This window comes from Amaranthus tricolor, chromosome 2, assembly GCF_026212465.1.
Source record: "Amaranthus tricolor cultivar Red isolate AtriRed21 chromosome 2, ASM2621246v1, whole genome shotgun sequence".
NCBI lineage: Eukaryota > Viridiplantae > Streptophyta > Magnoliopsida > Caryophyllales > Amaranthaceae > Amaranthus > Amaranthus tricolor.
In genome coordinates this window covers 32,911,566-32,929,603 of record NC_080048.1, presented here as the reverse complement: position 1 = coordinate 32,929,603, position 18,038 = coordinate 32,911,566, and the positions used below count along the sequence as shown (strand labels likewise).

Genomic DNA, 18,038 nt, shown 5'->3' with positions numbered 1-18,038 from the left:
GGTAGCAAACTAGCTATGTGTGTTCCAGTAAAACATCGTTGTTATCTGTTGTTATTCTTTTTATTGTGTCACCATGTTTTTTTTATTAAAATTCCTATTTTGCCTCTCCTTTTTTAAAACTGTCATATTACTCTCCTCTCTAAAATGATTTACACAAACTTCAATTTAGAATTGAAAGTTTAGGAGATATAAATTTGACTACGTAAATGACACTTACATATAATTAAAATTGCTATTTTTAAACTTTCATAATTGACTACTTGCTTAATGATTATTTATTATTGTTTAATTAATTAGTTTATATAGTTCAATTGATCAACACTTATTGTTTAATTATGAACATTATATATTTTTATCTTTTTTGTATTTTGTATTCTTTAAATATGTATAAATGTAACTGGTAATCATGGTAGAAGGCAAAGATTTCCGTAGGAATTTATTGTTAAGGAATAGTTTTAGTCTTAGGCTTGTTAGATAGCGATCCTTATTAGAGGGGTATTATTGGGTATGCTTATTGTGCTAAGCAGGAGCAGACAATGAGACAGAGAAATAACAAGAGGTAGCTTTTTAGAACATGTGCGTACTCACATTGATGAACCTATGAGCGAACATAGTTCTTTGAATCAATTGATGACAAGGATATGTAAAGTAACTATCAGGGATATACTTTCACACTTTCTATGGGACAATCTATTGATTGGGTTGTCGTTAAGGATTAGAAGGGTGAGTTTGTTTGTACACTAATAGGTGCTAGTACTTCTAGAGGTGTTGATGCCCCACTTGATAGCCTAGTCGAAGATCTAGCATATTGGGCTTGTTACTTAGTTCTCCAATGCTGGTCATATTTTGGCTTGTTGATTTGTTATTTGTGCATGCGTCCTCTTAAATAGAATATCAAAAAAGATACTATCATTACCAAGGTATGAATGTAGGTTCTCGATTCTACCAGAAGCTTGATTACCTATATGTGTGCAATCACTCGTCCATGCACGTAAAGCTTCTCTTAATGCTTGATTCAAGTTTTCATTTTGTATTGGATGATCTTTTTATTTCTTTTTGATCAGGGAACAAGTATCATTCTCCAATGATGTTCTTAATCTGTAATTATGGATCAAATAACCGAAGAATTCTGTCGTGTATGCCTAAATATCCCTCTTTTTTAGTTTATATATTTACTACTATATAATCCATTCACTATGTTTTCCGAATTGCACATTGTTCCTATGTGACATACACATACCAAATTTTTTTTATCTACATTTGTAGAACAAAGACATTAGTTCGATAGTTTAAATAAAAGTAGCAAATATTTGATGGAGATTAGGATTTACATGGAAAAATATATGGATAGCTGAAGATAAACTTTCATCATGATCAGTTACAATTACATTACGAGTTTGATTACCCCAAATAAATCTTAAAACCTATCCAACACTCGATTGTAGGAAACTGCAATCTTATATCTCATTAAGCCAAAAACTACTAAAAAGTTGTGATTGGTTTGCGTTATAATAATAATCTCACATGTCCGTCACTTTTTGTTGGTTTAGTAGGTACAATCAATCAAAATAACACGAGGCCATGTGCGCACAAACTAAATGGATCTAGGTGTTTGCATTAAACTTATTTAACTGTCCATTAGCCTTTATGAACGTCCAAACCACTCAGTTATTCTCGATTACTAAATAGTATACAGACAATGTTGTATAGGTGACCTACCATTCATTTCTTAATAGCTTGTCTAAGGTTGTATACTTGATTCATGCTAGCATAAACCCTAGTATAGTTCTGCCTGACCGATGTCATATGAAAGTTGCTTGTATACCAGTCACACTGAGTTGTCTTATGTAATCATAAATGTCATTTGACAGTCTACTTGCTTTAAAACAACCATTCTTGTACTATGCAAAATGATGGTTGTGTCTTAATTTATCACCAGGATACATTCTTACCTTTCATGTGCCTTTCTCCAAGTTTTGACAATATCTAATAATCATGAATGGACAACCATATGTCCTAGTTCTTGATCCTTTTCTAGGAATGCATGGGTTTGAATCCATCCATTTTTGGACCCTATGGATTCGGGTCTTATTTTTGGTTCCATGATTTTACGATTTGAGTTTTGGTACATATTTTTGAGACTAAAATCCGACCTATAAATCCTTTTGTATTTTTTTTAAATTATATAAAAACTATCCTATGTCAATCGTTCATTTTTGAAACTTTTTTGTATTTTAATTGTGTGAATTGAATCTTTATCAATTTGTGTAATTGTAAATCTAATCATTGAATTTATAATTAAAAAATTGAAAGGCTAAACATTTTGTTTTAAGAATTTTTGAATGTTGGAAAACTTAATCTATATGGTTGCTCAAATAGTATGAATTATTAGAAAATCTTTATTAACTGAAAATGTTTAAATAGTGTCATATTAAAGAGCGAAAAATTGCATGATATATTTTTCTACAGTGTTTTAGAAAAAAAAACAAGCTAGTTTGAACACAACCCACTAAGCTCTAAAAGTTCTAGGTTTGGTTCCAAAATTTTCAGATCTAGATGTACGACCTACGTCTAATAGAATAGGGTTTGGATCTAGGTCTTGTTGGACGCAACCTAGATCCCACTCATGCCTATTCCTAACCTGAACAAACCGCATCATCTAAATCATGCAAATGTTCGCTAAACCTCCATGTCAATGAAAATGTAGAAAAAAATACTCTATAGAATGACCCTCCGACTAGATGACGCACAAATAAGATGAAAATCAATAGTAATAGATATCTTGTTAGCCCAAGCACACAATTTATCTATTCTATCCGTAATAAATCTCAAAGAATAATTCAATTCATCATCACCAAAATGCTCCAAGATAGTTTTCCTAAATTTTTTCAAAAATAGCATTTAAAACAAAAAAATTATTTAAATAAAAAAAATTCAAGTCACACAAAAACCTGGCTTCGCCCCTGATTGGTAACTTCCTCGATTCCTCTAGACCGCCTCATACAAAATTGACAAAACTATAGCGACCTATTGATGCCCATGAAAATACATAAGGGGCAGCTCCAAATATGTTCCAGCAAAAAAGGAAAAAGCGTCAAACTAACACGGACAAAAATTTCATGAAGCAAGGTTACTATTATCCCCTTCTCACTAATATGGCCACTAGGAATGCAGAGTTAAAGAAACTGATTCATGTACAGCAATTCCTGACTACCTTCAAAGAAACAGACACCGTCACAGCTTATAGAACAACTAAAAGGCAGAAACTAATTAAGGTATTGAAACTAATCGTCTCGATAAAATACCTTGGTCGTTATTCCTCCATGAAAAAGGATGATGATACCTGAAACACTCGAGAATAGGACATTGGAGGATGCAAAACAAAATGAATTCGACAATCCTACTCCAGAAATACATATTTGGCTATGTGGGGACGTCACTTTCTTTGCATAGTTTTCAAATGGTTAGGGAAATAATAAGCTATAGTGAAAAGTAATTGAAAATGGCGGTTATCTAACAGTGACAGACAGCCTAATAATTCATACTATAGTATCCCAAATTTCAGTTGAGCCATGGACGACTTCAGTGTAATTTCACAGCAGAATCTGTAGTATCCCAAATTTAGAGCTCCCAAAAATTAATCTCACCCGTTTTTCCATCTAATGTCTGTAAATGCTCCATAACTAAGCATTATATCACCAGGTACACAATCGATTCAAAAACTTTCTATCAACATAGGTTTAACAAAAGTACTGAACTTTTTTTGAAAAAAAAATGAAAACGCAACAAAAAAGCCTACAAGACCTCCATGCCAAACCAATTAGTTGGCCTCCAATAAAATTTCTTCAATTGAAGAGACCCAAGAAGTCAGCTTCGACATGAGGATTTGGTCATGAACACACGCATGACATAATAACTCATGACTCATGTTCATCCTCAACAAAAAAAAAAAGAAAAAAAAAAAGAAAAAAGAAATAGAGACTTAATTTCACAATATGGGGAAAGAAAGATCATTGACTCTTGTTTTTCCAAGTATTCTCAAACGAAACAGCGCCAATAAAGGAGGGAGAGTAACATTAATTGTAACCAACTCAATTTCATGTTCTTATTCAAAGTCAAACATGAAAAGTGATGTAAAGTGAACAAACTTAAATTAAAAAAAAAATAGATGCAGGGACAGAGTTATGGAGGGACTAGGGAGTATTATCATAATAATGGGAAAAAAGCACATTGTAAGTTTGTAACAGTAGGAAGATGCCACATTCAAACACTAGGGCCATTAGTGAGATAGTGATTACTTCAATCAAGGGATATTTTGAAGTGGGCTCCTTGTTATTACAAGGATAAGAGTGCATACATTCAACCAGGAGCCACTTTAATGGCATTGGAGCAATGTAAAGTTGTTGTATACTCAAAAAATCATATATTCTCATAAGTTATTCTTTAAAAAATGACTCATTTTTTAAAAAAGAAATACAGGCATCTAACCTGGAAAATAGCAAAATCCAATTTTTCGTCATGTAATTTGTACCTGTTCATTCTCTCTAGTTGAGGTTTTTCTTGATTCAGAAGCTAAAGGCTTAGCCTCTGTAATATACTGAGATGTCACTGGCTGTAACTTGCGTCAATGGTGGAAGGACCGAGTTTCTGCAAGACAAACTAGATTATGTAACAGGCTATTTGTAGGGGAAAATGTAACAGGCTATGAGTTTCTGCAAGGCAAACTAGGTTATGAATTGGCAATCAATAAGAAAATGATTGCATTATGTAATAGGATATATGCGCTATTTGAGCTGCTCAAGGCTCCCAAATGCGTAACCACACTGAATGTCAATACAAATCATGATTTCCTTTCCTTCCCTCCCCTTCTTTATATATACATGAATATGAGGATGCCTTCTTTTGCAAGAATAACAAACTAACTCATGAACAAATTAATAACAAAATAACATAAAACATTCCTTAATAACTTTCTTCTGGGTTCTTCCAAAGCTCTTCAAAAGTCTCTTGTGCCCTTATTTAACTTTCCATGCATGGCAATACCCTCTGCGCATCTCTGCAATCAGATGATAAAAGTGAACCACAAGAACTTTCAACACATAAAAAATTCTAGCACTAATACGCATAAACAGAAGGTTTCGCCGAACAGAAGGCAAAGAGAACTGAAAGGTTCAACGGAGAAATTTGATTGCTATATTCAACTAAACTATAGTAGAAGAGGCTAATGGCTCACGAGCAACTTAACTGCCTTCCACGGGCAGCAAGACAGACAGGATGCCAGATGCTCCATTCCATCAGGTTATGACAATGTGTGGAAAAAAAATTTCAGGGTCAGGCCTAACACTTAATGAGTTCGGACAAGCTTGTCGATAAGCCTTTAGCATATGGAAGAAGTTCAACAATACATGTTAGGAGTTGGAACGATGAGAAAAGCTCTCTTTCACTAGCTAGAGCTCTTCAGCAAAAAGGGGTCATAATCATATTGGGCTTGTTCGGTAAATGAATACTAATTGGAGCTGTTGGCTGAAGATGTTGTTTGGTTTGTCAAGCTCGAAATATTCTCATAAGACAGCTACTTAAGCTAGCTATTATAGAGATGTTTGGAAAAAAATTATTTGTTGATTGTTGATTGTTTATTAGAGAAAAAGTATACCAAAAACCAAAAGCCAATGTAAAAAGCTACTATGAATAGCTTTTTGATTTTTGCTTTGAAGTTTGCTTTTCAACTAGATTAAAAGCTATTTTTTAGGCTATTTGACCAGCCAAAAAGCCAACCAAGAAGCCAAGAAAAAAGTTAATTGGCAAACACCCCTATAAACAAATTTGACAGACTTCCTTCGAACAAGCTGGGTCTTGATTCTTGTATTTGGATGCATATAAGAGGGAATCCTTAACAATGGAATTAAAAAGAAGATATATACCTGCATTTCTTGATTTCCATAAGAATTACCAGGCTCCATTGCTAAAGGCTTTCTATCACTCGGAGTGTCCTGAAAATGCAACATGAAATGCCATTGAAGCCTAAATCTATCTCTAACACTAGAAAAGGGAAAAAAGGGAATCACAAAAAACTAAGTGGAAATTAGACGCTGTAATCATATTGCATTTCCAGTTAACTTACCCCATCAATATTCTGTCTTAAATCTGACGAACACATAAAATCAAACATGCTGCTCCAACACACAATTCTTTTGATTCTATTTATTTGCAACATGGACCTACCATTCTCTCACAAAATGGGGATCCATATTGCAAGTAAATGTTACACAAGCAAAATTTATAACAAAGTTTATTGTTAAAATTTGTGCCAACTCAATTTTACATACCCGGTCACCCTGAAATGGTACAATCCTCCCTGTCTTTGAAAGATCTCTGAGGGTTCCCTAAACAACAAATATAAATGGATCAAGATCTTAACTATCCTGATTATATTAGACATAAGCAGAGTGATCGTGCATTGAAATCCACCTTGTTCGCCCACATTAGCCCACAAGCATTACAAAGAGTCCTGGGACCAGATGGCCCTCGACGCATAGCTGGTGTGGACTTATCACTAATTCCACAGTGTTGACAAGTGCGCATACTGTGGGAAAAGAAACCCATGTTAAATTTAACATTAAAATATCTGATTGTTAGAAAATGAAAAGCATTAGTTTCTAATAACTAGCACTTGTTAAGACACCCCTCAAAGTATGCTTCAACAGGGCTTTTCATATTTTCTTTTATTTGTTGCAAAAGGGGAAGGTGATTAAAAAAGCTGCCAAATTACAACAATCATTATATTCTTCAGCCAGTCATCGGTCATAAAGGCCTAAAATAAATTGGCACAACAAAATCACAGTTAAGCTATAAACAGTAGGATCGCCAGAAAAGCGTTTTTTGGTGAAGCACCGGTCCAAACATGCTATTTTAATGTGTGCTTAGAAACTACAATACTCTTGATTTCATCAAAAATGAAGTATTCCCCCAAACACTATAGTCACTTCCGGGAATAGACACTATAGTCAAACAAGTTCTCCCCCAAACACTCTTCTAAACATTTTACGCAATCCTCCATATGTGATTTCAAATTTTGTAATTATCCATTATTACTTATCCATAAAATATGAAAACACTATAATTCCCAAAATACAATTATTATTCCTAATTCTAATGGTGCTTGGATGAGATGCTAACAATAACGCAGAAGCAATAATGGCAAAAGGATTCCAGAGAAAGAACTAAGAAATGCAGTTCAAATGGAAAAGATAGTGCAACAGTCGAGTCGATATCAAATAGTTCCATCAACTGATGGAAGATGATACAGTGAAACAAGTGCATGACTTGAATTTTCTAGAAACACTCATAGGCAGTCAAAAGAAATGTCTTCTAATTTACAAAATCGGATCGCCAAACATTTTGCTAGCCAAGATTATTTTGAGATGTCCATTGTTCAGTGAGCACACTAACATTCAAAAGCACAATGACCTTCAGAAATATACTTTCACTGCCATGTAGCCGCACTTACCAAGATATAGCTCTAAGAGAAGATTGACCAACCGAACAAAAAAGCAGAAAGAAATTTGGTTCTATGGTTTAACCGAGATTGCAATAAACATTCACAAGCATAGAATAAAAACTCCCCCGTTATAATGAGTAACACCCCTCATTTCACCGTTTCAACAATATGTAACCGTTACAAAGTCATCTGTCTTCCCATTAAAATTTCATAAAATTAACTAATAAGTTCAAAGCTCATAATTTTAGTTACTAAACAAATTAACTAATAAGTTGATCAATTACACACTAAAGTACCTCATAGAATTATAATATCTATGAACGCAAATTTTGCATAATAATAATAATAGTTCAACAACAAAAATGCAATTATAAGTTCAAAACTCCCCTTCTGTGATTTTTTTATTCAAAAATTCACACTGCATTAGCTGCTGACCGCGATTGCGTTATTACTCTGTTATAGCCGTTATCCACGACGCCGTAACCGTTTCCAAAAATGCATTCGCGACCGCGGTTTTTTTCCATGTGAATGTCGACAACAAAACTAAAAGCTCGCTTTTTTTAGAGTGTTGTAAGATAGGTTTTTCTTGACAGGTTAAAAAGAACACAAATGAATTACCTCTGAGCAACCTCTTTTCGGCATGTGTAACGAATTTTCTTATCAAAACATCTTTCTTTCTTCTTTTCTCGAAATCTAACCAAAGATGCGATTCTATGGGATATTTTTTGGCCATATGATAGATCACCTGTTGTCTGTATCATTTTGCAAAATATGTGGCCTCGGTTAATATTAGGGCAAGTACAAATATTAGAATTTCAGAGGTTCTAATAATACCATGTCATGCTGCTGGAGTAGGAACTCCGATGTAGGTACACTAGTTGAAAAGTCACGGCCTCCCAAGAGTAATAAAATTGCTTGCACCTATAAAAACCATTATACAACACATAGCAATAATGATTTGGCAGCATCCAAAAGAAGTGCATCAAATCCTCAAAGATACAAGACAAGCAACAAAGAGCCTAGTTGTTGAGGACTTACAGAGATATACAAAAAGCATTTTATCCAAACAAGTTTTTCACCATAGAATATTCCAACAATATCATCTTTACAACATAACATGTTAGCAAACAAAGTCTATACTTCATTTTAAGTTAAAATACCTCCCAGTTTCCCAACGTCATCTAGAGACTCAAGGACTAAATGAGGTGTGCTGAACTGAAAACAAGTGAAATCTTTTGTGTAAACTTAAAAGGTTTGTGGTCAAATGTTAATCCAACCTTATCTTGTGTTCCCATAGCAAGCTCCAAAAGCTCAATTAGTTTAGCACAGTATAACAAACCAGAGTTTATCTCAACATATTTCATTAGTCGACACCCTAAGACTCTACTGAACAACTCAAAAGATTATTGACTTACAATAAATTAGTAGTAGAATTTATCAAAAGAAACAACTTCAAAGATGATTGACCAGTTTAAAAAGTCCACTTCAAAAATCAACTATTTTAACTACTAATAAAACATTCAAAACAACTGGATACTAAATATATAAATCCTGTTATGTTTATGCTATTTTATCCTAATTCACAACAAGACCCAATTATTATCATTAGAACAATCTGTGAAAATCTCTCAGCACCCTATTCACCTTATCATCAAGAAACATTAAATGTAAAACCCTAAAACCAAACTGCTACAGCCTAAGCATTTTCCCTATTCATGTATCAAATTAGACCCAACATGTGAGTGCTTGTCGCTCATTGCAGGTCCCATACCCAAATAGAGGAAAGTGAGCAGTAAGTTTGTGACAACTAGCTCATTAAAACCTAGACATAACCTATGTATCACAAATCCATATCCGTAACAGACTTTATTTTCCACATTTTATATTCAAATTGGGGAAAATAAAAAAGCAAAACAAAACATGCATACATTGATTTGGAAATTAACATAAGATACACCACCAAACATGTATTGCTATTTATTTTCCTGTTCATGCATCTGCTTCATAACTTTAACGTACCCAAAAAAATCACCCACATAAATTTCCAACTTATTGCATGTGCGTCAATCATTATTTACTCTTTTTTGTTAAGAGTTACTATAACTCACGTGTGATCTCACATCGAAGAAGTTGAGAGAAGTTGACTAACATATAAGCTTTGTTGGCTACTCTTTCTATTACAAATTGGTTTTAAAATGAACCTCACCGAACTTGTGTGGAAACAACAGTCCTCTTGTACGGATCTTATTGTGTACAAGTGAATGACAAAATTTTCATGGCATTAAAGCAGAGGGCTTGACTAACATATAAGTCTAATGGGCTACTCTTCCCATCACCAATTGGTTTTAAGATGATCGACTTATGTGTAGTTAATTCTCTTCTGCAGGTCTTATTGTGCATAAGCTCAATGGAAATTTTTTCCTTTATTCTTTATGTTAACAATCACTGTTCACTCTTAATTGTGACCAAAAAATTGATAAGCATGAAGTTTTTCTTTTTTTTATTATTTTTTTATTTTTTGTAATGAAGATTGATAACACAACTGATAGCAAATTTTCTTTCAAAACAAAACATCAAAGATTCAACAACACAATAACAATATCAAAGCCTTAAATTATACTCAGAAGATCAAGGTCATTACATAACCAATAGATTCCACATGAATTTTCATTCTTCGTTATAAATTACTATAATTTTCCAGAGATTTAACTTCAATCTAAAGATAAGGGAAGAAATGAAAGAAAACTACCTTGTCATGAGTAACAGAAGGGAATACATAAACTTCTCCTTCAAAAGCAATAGTAAGTTCACCAGTTTTTCTCCGAACCAACGAAGACGAAGCAGAGCACATCAAAGAAGCACCAGATGTCAAATTACTCTTAATGTTCATCGCATCACCAGGAATTGCTATGCTAACATGCGCTTCTTTATCTTCATCTTCATCGTCTTCCACCTCTATTTCTTCATCGCCATTACTGAATTCCTCAGTGTCAGTGTCAAAGGAGTCGTCATCTTCTTCCGTAATCGCAACTTGATTTTGATCTTCGAATCGATTTGAAATTACTTGCTCCATTTTCCTGTAAAACCCTAATTCTTTGAAGGAGAAAAATGGGGGTTGTTGAGGTAGGAGAGAGGAAAGGGAAGGGCTAAAAATGGATAAAAATGGGGAATTAGATTTTGTTGTCAGAGCTAAAAAGTCGTTTTTGTAAAAGTGAAGAGACCATTATCCAGGTTCTGAAGATACATCATTAAGGAAAAATAATAATGAAGTATGAAGCATTTTTAATAGAAATTATCAGTGGTACGTGTATTTTTGCACTTTATTATTTGTACATCTGTATTTTTTTCGATTATCAATAGTATCTCTAACTTTATATTACTTCCTCCGTTTCATAATACTTGCTACATATTCCATTTTTGGCAATTTCATATTACTTGCTACATTTCTATTTTTGGTAATAAAACAATCATTTAAAATTCTACCTACCCCTACTTTTATCCTACTCTATACCTCTCTAACTTTTTTACCTACCATTATTTAATCTTTATTTATTTCCAATTAAAATTAATTTTCCCTCCATATTTATTATTCTCATTAAAAACTCAACTAATCTCCCATAACCCACCATCCCAATTAATTATTTCCTCTATTTAAATACACTATCTCAATTAATTATTTCTCCCATTTAAACCAACCTTCCCAACTTCTTAATATTAATTGTGGGATTAATATCAGCCGTTCGATTTTGTTTGCCCAAGATCTGACCCTTGATTTTTCTTTATATAAATTGACGGCATTGTGCTTTCCTAACCCTAATCACATTTGTCTTCCTTTGCCGTTTCCCCCTCTCTTTCTCTCTCATTCTCTCTGGAAACTTCTAACCCTAAACATTTTTGGCTTTGTTTGTGATTTCAATTCTTTGGCTTCGTTTCTGATTTCATTTCTTTGGTTTTCTTTCACTATTTCTGGCGAAAGGGTGGATTAGATCTGGTTTTATTTCTGATCTTTGGTTTTGTAACTCTTAAAGCTTTACATCTGGGTTTTCCGAAATTTCTCTATTTCTTCTGGTATATTCTTTATACACTTTGCTTTAATCGTCATCTGGTATGCTTTGATCCTAAAATCATGATTCTCTTGCATGTTCTTTGTATTTTGATTTTTTTAAAACTTTGATCTGCTCTGTTTTCTTTTTATTTCATGTTTATGTTTATACGTTGGATCTGATCTCTTTTTTTTGTTTTCTCATGTTTATTTTAATTTGATTATGATTTTGATTCTGTTATTTTTTTGATTATGGTTTTGGTTTGTTTTAAATTACGAAAACGATGATGTGGTTGTAGCAGTCGATGAGATCTGTTTTGATTAATGATTCTCTTGCATGTTCATTTTTTGATATTTTTAAACTTTGATCTACTCTGTTTTTTTTTTATTTAATATTTATTTTAATACGTTTATGATATTGATTTTGTTATTTTTTTGATTATGTTTTTTAGCTGTTTTTAATCCCAAAATCATGATCTGGTTTTAGTTCTTCACCAGATCTGGTTTGAAATATGATGTTGTTGCATGTTGTTCTTATTTCGATTTATTTAATGTTGGATCTGATCTCTTTTTTTTGTTTTCTCATGTTTATTTTAATTTGATTATGATTTTAATTCTGTTATTTTTTTGATTCTGTTTTTGGTTTGTTTTAAATTACGAAAACGATGATCTGGTTCTAGTAGTTGATGAGATCTGTTTTGATTAATGATTCTCATCCATGTTCTTATTCTGATTTTTTTAAACTTTGATCTAACCTGTTTTTTTTTAATGTCTATTACTAATGATAAGATTTTTATTATGTGTACTTCCTCTGTTATGTTTTTATTGCTACATAAGATTATTAAGGAGATGGACACAAAGGAAAAAGCGTGCGACTCATTAACTGAATCCCAAAGAGAATGTAAAAAATACGATAATATCTTTGGTTCGTGGTATGATCATTATTATTTGAAATGTTGGAAATTAAATTGTGTTGAAGATCCTGATCAAGAACCCCCACCTTGGTACTACGGTTTACCAGATGAGGAGGATTATGCATTAATCGATAAGGTGCAACCTAAGCAAAAGAGGCCACGCAAGACGACAATTCGTGGTCTTAACTCATGAGCATTCTAACTTATTTAATTATTATTGATGATGTTTATATTTATTGAAAATGTTTTTTTTGTTAATATCTCAATGATGATTGTTATTTGCTTGATGAAATGTGTAGATAGTAGCGTGTTTCATTGCCACCTTAGATTATTGGACATGAGCAGGAGATATTAACACATGGTTAATGTGTTTTGTCTCATTGCCGTTTCAAGCACTAAGATGAGGCTGAGATACCTACATTTGCACAATTTCAAATGATGTTAATCGTTAAATCTTAGAGTTAAATAAACGTACACAAGTGAAAATTGGAATGATGAATGATGTTTAACTTGCTTAGTTTTTTTTTGTGACATGACTACCTCAATGACTAAATGGAGAGGTATGCATAATTGTATAGTTACAAAATGTTGTCATACATACTGTTTCCTTTACAAAATGTCTACATATTGATAATTAATTTCAATCATCTTGCGGAAGATCATTGAGATTAATTATACCATGAGATAAAAATTGGCGTGCTGCATCAATTAGTTCTTGTGGAATTTCTAATTGCCTGGGCAGCAGACCCAGCCTGTCCAGTCTCTGTTTTCCAATGTGTGGATTCTTATAGTTATTACCGCCTTTAGCTTTTAGTACCTCTATCATGCATAGTTGATATTGTATCCAAGTGTAGTTTAAAAGCTTTGGTTCAAAAGTGTCATACGCATCATTCACCGCCTTTATCAGATCATTGAGGTCTTTGGGAAATGACTTGAATTGAATTGATTGCAGAGCACTAAACATTCCCAAGTCCAAGATGTTCATATCTGGACTAGAGGCTGGTTGACAAACAAGTCTTATGTTAAATCCGTCTTTCCTTGCTTCTTCATTGAATGCATGATCATTTATTAAAATATGTGGCTTGGCGTTATCTTGTTGAATCCATATATCTTTCACCCCATTTGCTGGCCATTTTGATCTTATTGCTGGTAGCACTTCAGTGATTAGTTTGTCTCGTAGAATGTCGCGTGTAACTCTTGTTATTGCTCGTAATGTTGCTGTACACGCTGGTCTGTTTTCTGACCTCCTCACTGCATAATAAGTTTCTGTAAACGGAAAAATTCGTATTTTCCCATCCCACAACACTTCACCTGTAGAATTAATGTGAGGTCTTGCAACAGCTGCTATAAACATCACTTTGCCTATGAAATTTTTATTTTGCACACATCTATATGGTTCCTCCTCTTCCCAAGGAAATAAATAATACCTTTGTGTTGCCCTACTCATATAGAACCATTTTTCATCTATGTGCACAACATTATACATAAGTCCGAATTTTGGTATGTTGTCTACAGTGGGTGGTATTATTTGGGATAAAATGAAGTTGATTCTTCTCATTTTGTGGTCATGAGAAAGTTTTGGTTTAATAGAATTCGTATGTGCTCTAATAATACCGGATTTTATCATTCTATAAACTTGTGAATGACCAATGCCTAATGCAGAGGCCATTGCTCTAATTGTGGTCCTCTTTTCAATCGGAACAACATTCAGCAAATTCATGTCAAAAACTTTTGGTTTCCTACCAACTCTTCCCCTTTTTCTACTATTAACATCAATTACAATGCCATTTTGCATTGATGTTTTGGCTAATTCCCACAGCCTTGCTATTGTCCACCTTGATGTGTTATGTTGCATTGCAATTGTTTTAATTGTACCCCGTGGCAAACGTCTATCTGATTCTGTAGACAAACTAGTTAACTGTTGTACAATTAACTTTCTGGTCTGAACTGGTAGTTCCCTCTTACTACCTACTGGTTGCTGTCTTAATGTTTCTATTTCTGTTTCTTCCTGTGTTAATGTTTCTGTTTCTATTTCTTCCTGTGTTAATGTTTGACCATGGCTTATGGGTTCCTCCAAACTCAAACTGACATCGATGTTTCCATAATTCTCACTTGTGTACTCATTATAAATGTCATATTCACAATCTATATTAAGATTTTCAAAGAAAGATATAAATACCTCAATATCAGGATTAATGAATTCCTCTTCTTGAATTTGAACCTCAGCCATTTGTTGTTTTTGATTGCTTGTTGTTGGTTTTGTAGAGTTGATGAAAGAAATAGGTTTGGATCCAAATTCTTATGAACAATTTAAAAGGGGAGGACAACAGATGAAGAAATTGAAATGAAGAAGTGTTGAAATTTTATAAAGAATTTAATCTATTTATAGACAGATGAAATGTGTTAATGCTGACTTTTGTGTAAAAATTTTTACTTTTGCTGATAATTTGTAATATTGGAGGGAATTCTAATATTTGGGTGGGAAAATATTTTTTGGGGGGAAATGAAACTGAAATCTATCTTAATCTGAAATTATTCATCTAATCTAAACTATTTTTCCTTTTTTTTAAAAAAACAACAACAATAAAATATTATATTTTACCTGATCAACAGTAACCTATAATGTAGGTGATCAGAATCCTTAATATGTGTGCCCATGCTAATGTAGCATGTAAAAAAGAACAGAGGAAGTATTATATAATTTAATAAAAAGACTGTAAAATTTCACGTGTCATTCTTATAGTGATTTGTCATATAAAATAGTTATGACTAGGGATGGCAATGGGTACTGGACCCGACCCGGATCCGTGGATCCGTATCCGTTTTCATGGATCTAGGTCCTAAAAATATAGACCCTTCGGGTCCGGGTCGGATCCGGATCCTGTTAAATTTCACGGGTCCGGATCCGGATCTGAGAAAAATACCCAGACCCGGACCCGCGGATCTACAGGACCCGTTTTTTTTTTATTTTTACATTTTTTTTTATATCAGCAGCCTAACTGAGAAAAATACCCCACTCCCCTCCCAGTAGCCCGTCTCCCTAGTCCCTCCCAATTCCCAAACTCCCATCTCCCTCCAAGGCTCGCACTCTCGCTCTCTCTGTCTCTCATACTCACAGACTCACAGTCGCAGGCTCGCAGCACGGCAGCACTGCTCCTTCAGTCCCTCTGCCTCGACTCCTCCCACTCTCCCAGTCTCGCACCGGCACCATTACAGGAGGTAATAAAACTTATGAACCCTAATTTTTTTTTTCCTACACTAATTTTGATTTATGTTGAGTAGTTATTTATTTATTTGAGTTTAGTGGTTGATTTATGTTGATTTATTTGAGTTTAGTGGTTGATTTATGTTGATTTATTTGATCTGTTAGTTGAGTTAATTGGACTGAAAAAACCAAATTTGAAAAGGCTATTACTGGACAGTAATGTTTCTGGGTATTTAAGAGTATAATAGATTGTTATATTATCTCTAGCTGAACAAAATTCAAAGATACAAACACAAAAAGCGAACAGCAGTGTACTGTGGATTCCTTCAATAGGACAGATATTGTTTCCAGAGGCAAGTTAAAAACTGGGAGAGGAATGACCGGGAATATTTAGTAGGGAAGCATATTTCAAGAGAATCCAGGTCTGGTTTGCTGAGGCGTTCAACCATTAGTTTGTTTTGCCTGAATAAGAGATCAGATATTGTAGGAATCAGGAATGTAAACAGGAATTATGTCCTCTACCAGTTTTACTACCTGAACAGAGGTGATGACTGATAATTCTTGTACTATAGAAGTATACATTGAATCAACTATTCACTTTGTTCCTTCATGTTGACTCAAATATATTTGAATTTAAAAGTCATATACATTTCAAATTAAAGTATTTTAGAATATATATTTGTTTTTTATGTTGTAGTATTTGCTACTTAAAATCCCCTCTAAGCCTTTTGCTGCTAGAAAGGTTTAAGGCAGGAATATCCTATTTCCCCCTTCCTCTTCGCTTTGGCTATGGAATATTTTTCTAGGATGCTTAAGAAGGTTAAAGTTGGGGATGTTAAATTTCATCCTAAATGTGCGAAGACTGGTATTATGGAGCTTTTGTTTGCTGATGATTTGCTTATTTTTGCTCAGCCTGATATTTCTTCTTTGGTCAAGTTGAGAAAAGTGATCAATGATTTTGCTCGTGTTTCTGGTTTACATATCAATAGTAGTAAGAGTGCTATCTATTTTGCTGGTGTTCCTGTTAATGATGAAGATTGTGTTCTTAATGCCATTGGTGTTCCCAAAGGGGCTCTCCCGTTTCGTTATCTGGATTTTCCTCTTTCTAGTAAGAGTCTTGATTTTAATGATTGTAAATTTCTTGTTGATAAAATTACTGCTCGGGTTACTCATTGGACTAGTAGGAAGCTTTCGATGGCTGGTAGAGTATAGATGGTGAATAGTGTTATTCATGGTATGCATTCTTATTGAGCCCAAGTTTTTGTCCTCCCCCGGCGTATTATTGATATGGTTGATCAAGTGTGTAATAATTTTTTTTGGGCCTTGGATAAGCAGAAGGGGACTAAGCCCAGGGTTGCTTGGAAAAATATTTGCATGTATACTAGCCCTATTTTTAAACCTCTTTTAATCTTAGCTTAAATAGCCTTGAGTATGGATTAGTGCTACTAACGTATCTAGTTATTTATCCTTAAGTGCCAAACATAATGAGAGTTTAATTTTAAAACTTTTAAGTTTAAATAAACTAAATCTTGTTTTGTTAAATGTTATATTTAAAGTAAAGATTTCAATGTACTTAATTTTATCAGAGTTAATTTGATTTACTATAATAACATAAATTTCCTTATAAACTTGGATGATTTGATAAATATATTAATTTGGTTTATTGTTATAAAACTTTATATTATTTGCAAATGTGTTCACAAACTATGTTGACAAAAGCTTATTTTAAGTTCTTTAATAAAAGTACTTATATTTGAATCTAAAGAAAATGTATTCATCTAAATAGAAAAGATTATGAAAAAGCTTTTATAATGATATTATAGTCTTTTTGGTATTTAAAAATAAGTTTTGATTATGGTTTTATATTAGTTTTAAAGAAAATATATCATTTCCTAAAAACAAGGATTTCAGAATTTTGCTTGAAACTATTAGGTGACTTCTAAAATTAATTTAAAATAGTAAATGATTATATTTTGACCTCATCTTTTACCATAACATCCACATGCATGTTATTGAAGATACCGAACTATTAGATTGAGGTAGCTTGTGGTATAATTAAAGAAAATAGTGTAGATTTGTACAAAGATCAGGTTTAGTGACAGTTTTGCAGGGTCTGAAAGATACCCTAATTTACCTAAGTTATACCCTATATAATTGAGTGCTACTACTTAAAAACTTTTTCTAACACTCTAAGCTTTCTATAGGTACCTTACAAGACCTTATATCCCTCTAGAAATGAGAGATTTATCCCCATCTTTCTACCCCTTCACCTTAACAGTTTCTGGCAGCTTATATACCTTCAACAAATCATCCTTTTTCTCCCAAGTTCTCTCAATAAGTGCCTCATATTTTTACACTATAATATTGTAGACAACCTAA

General features: G+C 33.3%; 2 protein-coding genes across 2 annotated transcripts; both read right to left on the bottom strand.

The window, feature by feature from the left end:
• Positions 1–4,732: 4,732 nt before the first annotated feature.
• Positions 4,733–10,763, bottom strand: LOC130805857 (GATA transcription factor 20-like). The gene is made up of 7 exons (XM_057670657.1): positions 10,248–10,763; positions 8,333–8,419; positions 8,117–8,250; positions 6,469–6,583; positions 6,327–6,383; positions 5,922–5,990; positions 4,733–5,056 (listed from the first exon to the last, which is right to left on the bottom strand). The coding sequence occupies exons 1-7, from the start codon at positions 10,569–10,571 to the stop codon at positions 4,997–4,999; spliced, it is 846 nt and encodes a 281-aa protein (XP_057526640.1). The 5' UTR covers positions 10,572–10,763; the 3' UTR covers positions 4,733–4,996.
• Positions 10,764–13,094: 2,331 nt separating this feature from the next.
• LOC130805742 (uncharacterized) lies at positions 13,095–14,684 on the bottom strand. Its single transcript, XM_057670526.1, has one exon. It carries the CDS (start codon positions 14,682–14,684, stop codon positions 13,095–13,097), a length of 1,590 nt encoding a protein of 529 aa, XP_057526509.1.
• Positions 14,685–18,038: the final 3,354 nt, after the last annotated feature.

What these genes read in the sequence shown, in the direction of transcription:
- LOC130805857 (XM_057670657.1), bottom strand. Translation starts at nt 10,571, where the DNA reads ATGGAGCAAGTAATTTCAAATCGATTCGAAGATCAAAATCAAGTTGCG. An exon ending in GGCTAATGTGGGCGAACAAG is followed by an intron (nt 6,384 to 6,468) that starts GTGGATTTCAAT and finishes TTTGTTGTTTAG; the next exon opens with GGAACCCTCAGAGATCTTTC. An exon ending in ATGGAAATCAAGAAATGCAG is followed by an intron (nt 5,057 to 5,921) that starts GTATATATCTTC and finishes ATCTGATTGCAG; the next exon opens with AGATGCGCAGAGGGTATTGC.
- LOC130805742 (XM_057670526.1), bottom strand. Translation starts at nt 14,684, where the DNA reads ATGGCTGAGGTTCAAATTCAAGAAGAGGAATTCATTAATCCTGATATT.